The sequence below is a fragment of the Scomber scombrus genome, chromosome 24, assembly GCF_963691925.1.
Source record: "Scomber scombrus chromosome 24, fScoSco1.1, whole genome shotgun sequence".
Taxonomy (NCBI): Eukaryota; Metazoa; Chordata; class Actinopteri; order Scombriformes; family Scombridae; genus Scomber; species Scomber scombrus.
Genome location: NC_084993.1, coordinates 4,869,599 through 4,878,274, shown reverse-complemented (window position 1 = coordinate 4,878,274; position 8,676 = coordinate 4,869,599). Strand labels below are relative to the sequence as shown.

At 39.1% G+C, this 8,676-nt stretch overlaps 2 protein-coding genes across 2 annotated transcripts; one reads left to right on the top strand and one right to left on the bottom strand.

Moving 5' to 3' along the window:
- Positions 1–1,527: 1,527 nt before the first annotated feature.
- Positions 1,528–4,723, bottom strand: LOC133976607 (coiled-coil domain-containing protein 122-like). The gene is made up of 6 exons (XM_062414854.1): positions 4,696–4,723; positions 4,259–4,362; positions 2,954–3,352; positions 2,627–2,743; positions 1,992–2,065; positions 1,528–1,600 (listed from the first exon to the last, which is right to left on the bottom strand). The coding sequence occupies exons 1-6, from the start codon at positions 4,721–4,723 to the stop codon at positions 1,528–1,530; spliced, it is 795 nt and encodes a 264-aa protein (XP_062270838.1).
- Positions 4,724–4,944: 221 nt separating this feature from the next.
- Positions 4,945–8,639, top strand: mtrf1 (mitochondrial translational release factor 1). The gene is made up of 9 exons (XM_062414742.1): positions 4,945–5,415; positions 5,686–5,783; positions 5,876–5,957; positions 6,049–6,156; positions 6,500–6,672; positions 6,805–6,922; positions 7,024–7,160; positions 7,271–7,369; positions 7,542–8,639. The coding sequence occupies exons 1-9, from the start codon at positions 5,028–5,030 to the stop codon at positions 7,653–7,655; spliced, it is 1,317 nt and encodes a 438-aa protein (XP_062270726.1). The 5' UTR covers positions 4,945–5,027; the 3' UTR covers positions 7,656–8,639.
- Positions 8,640–8,676: the final 37 nt, after the last annotated feature.

Here is an 8,676-nt window from a genome sequence, read left to right as displayed (position 1 = left end):
AAGAAAATCGCTCTGCCTGTGACACCGCAGCATGTCTATATATACATAGCCTGTCCTTTATGAGAAGTTGTTTTGGACATTTTGCTGCTGTTTATCTTTGTGTAATCCTGTGAGTGTGTAATTTGATCATTTGAGCAAAGGAGCCTCTGGGCTGAGCAGACTGGGGAAAAGCTCATGAGGTCAATCAGAGCAGAGCTGTAGTCCAAGCAGACATCCCACACTGGCTGGACGGACTCCCCAAGTGCACCATTGAGGAAGTAAACCCTTAAACTATAATTTGTGGTTGAGTGGGTAATGTAAACACTTTTAGATAATTCATCAAACAGTGTCCGTTACCTCCCACACATTTAACCAGACCTCCTGATTGTAAATTAAAGCTGTGTACACTGTATGTTCCTGCTCTAAACCTTTACCACAAATATTTCATCAAATAAAAGTATAATCTCATTGTCCAAAACTTGTATTTGTTTTTTTTTTAATTGTTAATTTGTTATCTAGTGGATGACTAACTGTGTGACAGGTAAGTTTTAGAAAGCTGACAATCGTCATGAGACGCACACACACACATCCAAAAGTCATGTCCATGAAGAATATAAGAAGTATTAGGAAGAAGATAGTAATGTGTGTGGGTATTTTTCATCTTTTTTAAGCTTTATAATGCCACAGAAAATTTAATTTTCTATAGTTTGGTCTCAATTTCCTTTCCAGGCTTTGGATATGCAATTCCATGGCTTTCTTCAGTTTTACATACATTTTCTAATACATTTAGGTATGTATGGAATGGGTATGTAGGTGGAAAAATGTGTGAACTGTAAGGAAACTCATTTTGAGGCTGATGCAATTCACCCTGATGTGGAGCAATGCTCTGGAATAGCAGCATTGCTGTTTAATTAGTTTTTGAGATATGGCTGAAGTAGCACAGTCACGCCCTTGTTAGCCGGCAGTGAGGATGTCACCTCGCACTCCATCAACCGACCCGGTGAAGCGGAAGCTGGAACATCGCGTACCAAAACAAAACCATCTCATCGACAGTTGGAGTGGACACTTGGCTTTTGTTCTGGACGGGTCACTGTAGTGGACATTGACAAGACAAGCTGATGTGACTCAGCCTAAAATATCAGACCACCAGACCTGAAACATCATCCCATGCCCAGCTGATGCTGCCCCTGATCCAGTCTTACATAAACAGATGTGTCAAATATTTTAATACTCTTCTATTTTTTCTATAAAAAAAACCTCTTCATAAAGACAAACAAATAAAGTGATAAGCGTTGTTTATATCTGGTATCAAAGACAGTGGAGATGAGGGCTTTGTGATGGGAGTTAAGAAGATAAAGTTAGACATTTTGTTGACACTTCTGCCCCCAGCTGTTCAAATGTAGTAACAGCAACACAAACAGAACTACAGGCTTTACTTTGCAGCTGATAACACAATCATTTCCATCCAAACAAGAAGGGTTTCATAAACTGTGTTAACCCATCAGACATGTCTGACACCGCAGTTTAATGACCACTGACCGCTGAGTTCTATGATGACTCCCGCTGCTGTTTGAGTTTGGCTATCTGTCTCTCCATGTGGTAGATATCTCCAGACATTTGCCTGTGTAAAGCAGACACACGTCAGTAGAGTTTAATATGTGGGACCTTGCAGCTGTTGCCTCCAAAGAGCCTCCTATTACATTACAATAAATGAAAAGTTATATATAATATTAAATATATATAGTATTAAAAGTGATGGGGATTATTATTACAAACAAAAAAAACAGATCTCTCCCTGTCTTTCTCCCTCACTCTCTGTCTGTCTTTTAAAGCTACTGTGGAGAAATAAAAACTGTAATTTTGCTATCTTTAGTTCTGACTTCGCTTGTCATCCATAAAGGTAGATTTAACATCCATGCAAAACATTCATTGAAATTACAAGCATAAGCACTTCATAGCAATACAAATACAGATTGCACCATCAGTGGTGTTGTTTTTGTATTTATTTTTACCTGTGGACAGCCTGGGCCTTGCTCAGTTGGCAGCGGAGGCGCTTGATGATGGCTTCATAGCGCCTGTTTTGGATCTTAGAGAGTGGAAACATAAATGTTCAGTTTTTAGTGGAAAAAAACTAAGACAAAAAGAAACAAAGACAGGAAAGACAGATATTTACTGTCACGTTAGTATCATACTAACAGACAACAGAGACTTGAATTATGATCTTGGGTTGAAATCTAAATGTCTTTATTCATGGTTTTCTATTTCAGAATCAGATGTGTAACACTGCAAATATTAATAATAATAAATAATACATTTAATTTGTATCACACTCACAGTGAAACTCAAAGTGTTGCAGTATTAATAACAGGATACACAAGCACAAACATGAAGAAAATAATAATAAGAGTTAATAGCTAAGAACATTTTTAAGCCCTTTTTAAAAAGAGACTAGGGTGTGTGCTGCCCTCAGACGGTTAGGAAGGCTGTTCCACAAGCCTGGTGCAGCAGAGCAGAGGGCTCGATCCCCAGTGGTGTGGATGATTGGTATTCATAAGCATGACAAAGTGGCTTTTACTTCATTTATTGTGCTGTATGATTTTCAACATATCTATAAGCAGTTGTTAGTTGCACATTTTGTGTGTCATACCTCTATGTCTTTCTTTATTTGGGTCTGGATGTCAATCTCTTTTCCTAATTTTTCTCTCCTCTCAGCTACAGTCGTCCTAACTGCTGCAATCTCGTCCTTCAGAGCATCAATCTCCCTCTGTTGAAAAAATGCAGAAAAATGAAATCATATGCAGCAGGTCGCAGAACTCGATGGAATTGAGAAAGAAATTAAGAAACAGGGACGGACAACAGGAAAAAAAGAGAGGAAAATGTGTTGCCCTTCAGACCAAAAATAAAATAAAAACATACTTCTTCAAAATCCAATAAAGAATCAGGACCCTATAGCACTTGTTTCGATTTTATTCACCTTTGCCATCTGCACTGTGTTTCCATTTGGATTCTCCAAATCCTTCTTCAGCTCCTCTTTCGTCTGTGTCAGCATCCTGACCAGCTTTCTCTTCACCTCCAGGTCTTTGTGGGCCTCCGTCTGGCTCTCTGCATGTGAAACTGCTGCCCTGTGGCTCTTGATCTTGTTTCGATAAGTGCTGAACCCTTCCAGTGCCTTGCAAGCGCTCTCCTCCTCCTCACTAATATGAACCTGGAGCTCTGAGTTCTCTGTGCTGGTGGAAGCACAGCGATCATGCAGGAGTCGTGTCTGCAGCTCCAGGTGCTCCACCTCACCTTCCACTATGTGGAGCCCCCTCACTTTAGATCTCAGCTCCTGCTCTGCCTCCTCAGCTTTCTTCTCGACATCTGACAGACTCACCTGAAGAACACATTACATGTTGAAACCAAAAAGCCACTCTCATAGCTCTTTAAGACAGAGTGGTCAACCTTCTGTGGGTGGAAAAGGTAATTCCAATACAAATATTTTGAAACAACTTTACTGCAGGGATCACCTACAGAAACATCAATTTTACTCCGGAGTAGTAATAGCTACTGTTAGTCAATCAACTTTGCTTTTGTTTTGACCTTACTGTTTGGTTTTCTGTTGTTATATTGCTGTCTGAGTATCCTGCTTTTGTTTTGTCTGTCAAAGCAGTTTGTAAATTCTGTTTTAAAGGTGATTTACAAAGTTCTTATTATCATTGTATCCTGACTAAATATAACCTCGTGGGTTTACCTATTTAGACAAAATAGGACCAAACAATAGATTTAGGTCAGAAGTAAAGATCTCCAACCATAATATGGCAAATTATTATGGTTGTAGTACCACTAAAACCATGATGTCAACAACTTTTACCTCTACAACTACTACCTATATCAGGGGTGTCCTAATTGCAATTTTTCAATAAAATGCATTGCTATTTTCACCAATGTTCAAAGTCAATGCTTCTGGTCTGCTGGTGGACATCCAACTTGAAATAATTGACTTGAAATGTGATTCAGATTTGAAGGTCCTTGGTGGGTAAGACACATTTCATCAGTATTTCTTACCAGGGTAACCCCATGGTTTATTATAATAAAGTTAGAATAAGTATTATATATTCTATATTATTTACAGATTATTATGCTATGGTTTTACTGGTCCGGCCCCTTAGAGATCAAATTGGACTGTATATGGCCCCTGAACTAAAAAGAGTTGACACCCCTGACCTATATCATTGCCTCAGATACTACATAACAGGTCAAGTTAATGTTAGCTTGAGTTTAATTAGGAATAAAAGTGAACCTGCAGGGAGCTGAGTGTCTTCTCTTTCTCTTTTAAGGCCTCGGTTTGGGCGTGTCCATGATGGGTGACATCCTCCACTGCCTTGGTTAATGAACACTGAGTTCCTGAGGAGCAGTTCACAAACATGTATTCACTTTTCTGTCAGTGAAACCAACCTATTTTTAACAGTGATGTCCTGCTAACATAAATACAGAACAAAAAGTTAGGGTTTAAATAAATAGCTACTAAACCACCAAATAATAGAGCTACAACGCATTCAAAGTAACTAAATGAATAAAAAGGAACGCTAGCTATTAGCTTTAGGTTAACGAACATAGCTATCATTTATTTATATTTAAAATGTATTTCATAGTGTCAGCTGCTGAAATAATTCAATACTAATTTGACGAACTTCATTTTGTAAAATAAGCATGTTAAACTAGTTAAAATAATCTTACCATCTTCATTGGCTTTGACATTTGACATTTTTACAACAATTAAACTAGCTCATTAGGTTGACGCTAACGTTTGATGAAAATATAATACAAGTCATCCAACTACAGATAGGCGAATAACGGCCCATAGATAATAAACTACATTTCCCAGAATGCACTTCTTCGAGCTCATCGACCTCGCTTCCTAAACTACATCCGCTTTCTCTTACTGCGACTGCGCGGACTACAGACATGGCTACAATAGAAGTGGTGTCAGTCAGTTGTCACTAAAGCTCTTGTGAACATACTGTTACTGTGTTTATGTATTAATTTATTTATTTTCTATATGTTGTCAAATGCGTCGCTGGTTTGGTTTGGGCTCTTTTTGTAGCCGAGTAGTTTACAGCAGCAGGAGTAGAGAAGGAGCAGGATGGAGGAGGACATTTACAGGACACACCACTCTCAACAGTACACAGGTGCAACACTGGGGCACAGTGTTATCAAAGCGCCTCTGTCACAGTGATTTGGGGGACTTATACAAGAATGAGTCCGTGCAGAAGTATCTCCAGCAGCTCATGGAGGAGTACAGGGAGCTCAGCAAGAAGTTACAGCACGCATACCTCAATGAGACAGACAGAAAAGAGCTTACTATGAAGCACACAGAGCTGCTGCCACTGGCAAATGTGCTGCAGAGTATTGAACAAGCTCTGAAAGACCTTGAGGAAGTCAAATCACTTCTCACTGGTGAGTAGATGTTTTAATTCTGTATTTTCTGCAAGTAGTAATTGTGAAAATATGTATAAATCGATCAGCTAAACACTTAAATAATGATTGATTCCCATATTATAAAACCAGAGGTAGTAGTTCAACATGCCTCCAGTTTCTATTACTAAACACAAATCAGAATGTTTATCACGTAGTAAACTGGTTTTCACCATCTGTCTGTTAATTTTGGTTAAATGATTAAAATATCTTAACATGTAAATTAATGTTTTATTCTTCCTTTGACTGCAGGTTCAGCTGGTTCCAAAGACGAAGACAAACAATTGACCCAGCTGCTAAAAGACGAGGAAGCACAGATCTCCCGCAGAATTTTAGGCTTAAGAAAAGATGTAAGACCACGAAAAGATTATCAAATATGTGTTTAAATGGGTCACAAAACATCCTATGTTAATGCATTTAAGTGTATATTCTTTCTCTCCAGTTAATCAAAGCTCTGGTGCCGACTGACCCTCTCGACCCCAGTAATGTTCTGCTGGAGGTTGTGTCAGGTCGGACAACAGGAGGTAAATAACACTCGCCAAATGCCTGCATCAACAACATCATATGCTTTCTGATCATTTCTAATACCTTTTATTACCGTTTATGTTGTTGTAGGGGACATCTGTCAGCAGTTCACCACCGAAATGTTTGACATGTACCAGGGTTTTGCCTTTTACAAGAACTGGGACTTTGAGGTTATGAACTACACATCTGCTGAGTATGGTACGTCATGTCATGTCCGTCTGTCTTTCAGTCAAATGGAGTAAAATGAATTGTTGTTCCAAGAATGTTATCATGTATTGTGTTTGTTTTAGTGGCCCCAGTGATTTTTATTCATTTTTAGTGAACATTAACAACTCCAAAAGTGGGATTTCTTTTCTTATCTTAAATTTCTAATATTCTGAATACACTGGAATTTTACTGACAGTAAGGTGATAATGTTTCCATCTTGAGAAAATCAGCCAGTGTTTTTCCATTAACTTACTTTATCTTCATAAACGCACTGAGCTGTCACGAGTTGTTGCAGGTTTAGAAGTAGTTTTTCTAAATTGTCTGTGTTGCTCAGGTGGTTTGCACCATGCAGCAGTACGAATAGTCGGGGAAGATGTGTACAGATATCTGAAGAATGAAGGAGGAACACACCGGGTGCAGAGGATCCCTGAGGTGGGCCTCTCCTCCAGGATGCAGCGTATCCACACTGGAACCATGACTGTTATAATCCTGCCTGAGCCCATTGAGGTACACCGTTCTCTACAGTTGTTTCTTCATCAGGGTTAGAGTTAGGGTTGCCTTTTCACATTCTGTTTATGTTATGTACCCCAACCCAAACCCTAATCCTAACCCTTTTATTGGTTGTGTTTGTGTTCACAGTTCAATGTCAACATTGATCCGAAGGACCTTCGCATTGACACATTTAGAGCTCGAGGTGCTGGGGGCCAGAGTGTCAACACAACAGACAGCGCAGTGCGCATCGTTCATCTTCCCACTGGTAAAACATTCACACAGGTTCTTAATATTTCCAAACATATGCTGTTTTAATGGTGAACATATGCATATGCTGTTTTAATGGTGATCTTTCCCTCCTGACAGGTACTAAGGCAGAGTGTCAGCAGACTCGCTCTCAGTTGCAGAACAGAGACACGGCAATGCGCATGCTGAAGGCTCGGCTTTACCAGAGCATGATGGGTAAAGAGACTGAGCAGAGGCAAACGACACGAAAACAGCAGGTGAGTGACTTCCTATAAAAGGTTTTTGCCCTCAACAAAAAATGATTGCAAGTTTTTTTATAGTTGAAAATGCAAGCAGTATTCACACTTATTTATTCATTCTTACACAGGTGGGCACACGCTCTCAGTCAGAGAGGATTCGTTCCTACCATTTCAGCCAGGATCGAGTCACAGACCACAGGACTGGTTATGTTACCAGAGATATTAAGGTTAGAGCACAGGAGTCCCCAAACTCTTCATGATAAAAGGGAAACTATTAAACCTGTATTACTGTATTTTAAACTGATAGCAGTTATACCAGTTTGCTATTCCAACTCTTTATCACCAAGAAACATCTTACAACCTGAGGTGTGAAATGTGTATGTTTTGATCTACATCCAGGAGTTCATGAGAGGAGGGGAGGGCCTGGACGAGATGATTTCCGATGTACTTGAACATGCAGAGAGAGAGGCTCTTCTGGAGATGGTGGTGAACAGCAACAGCAGCCTGAAATGACCGGAGTCTGGACAATCTGCAGACTGACACCCACCACAGCGTACTCTCAAGTGGACTAACCATACAGTACGTCATTTGGTGGATGTTCTTCTCCAGCGTATTTAGGCTAGACAGCCCGACCACATGCTGAGGTTGACATATCTATTGTTGATATAATACCGGAACAAAATGTATGCAGTAGTAATACTGTAAATTATGCAGTTTGAGACAATTTGTAGTTATCACTTGTTATTTTTTTAAATAAAATCTTACATTATGTATGTTGTTGCATATTAATTTGCACAGCAGCTTTATAAATATATCATGAGCTGGAGGACAAATTAGAATATCTTTTAGACCTCATCTACATTTAACTTATTCACAAGACTTTATTCTTATTCTTTATGATAGGTTAAATGCATTCACTTGTCTGTTATTGTTCATGGCCTGGATTGAGTGTTAAATTGCCTTTTCCCAGAGGTGACAAATTCTTTGAAAATAGAGCTATTTAAGCTGTATCTTTTGAGGTCATGCATTTTATTTGTCCTTAATATTTAAAGTTATATTTAACATTTTGCCCATTTGATAATGTTGAGTTCCAGGAACATTTTGCATCTAAGTTAACGAAAATTATTTTGGAGTGATTAGATATGAGCCACATGCCCAATGTTGGCTCTGTTAGAGAGAACACTTGTGTTTTTATGACTGACTGTAAACAGACATCAATATACTGTAGTGTAAATATTCTGAACTCAGTAAGTGTCCTTGATGATTCTGTGCCAGCCAGGGTGCGGTGAAATCACCTATCATGTTTATACACACATGCTCCCCAGCAGCATGTCACACCCTGCATGTGTCTGCCAGCTGATTGGCAGCCCCACTATTTTTCTCCAGTCATTTTGCCTGTTATTATAAATTAATGTTTTCTTCAGCCTTGACCAGTGTCCATCCTTGTGAAATGAATACTTATCATCTTTTCTTCAGCTGTGGCTTTTAGTCTTATATATCAATACCCTGACAGTTCTCATTTAATTGCCATAAT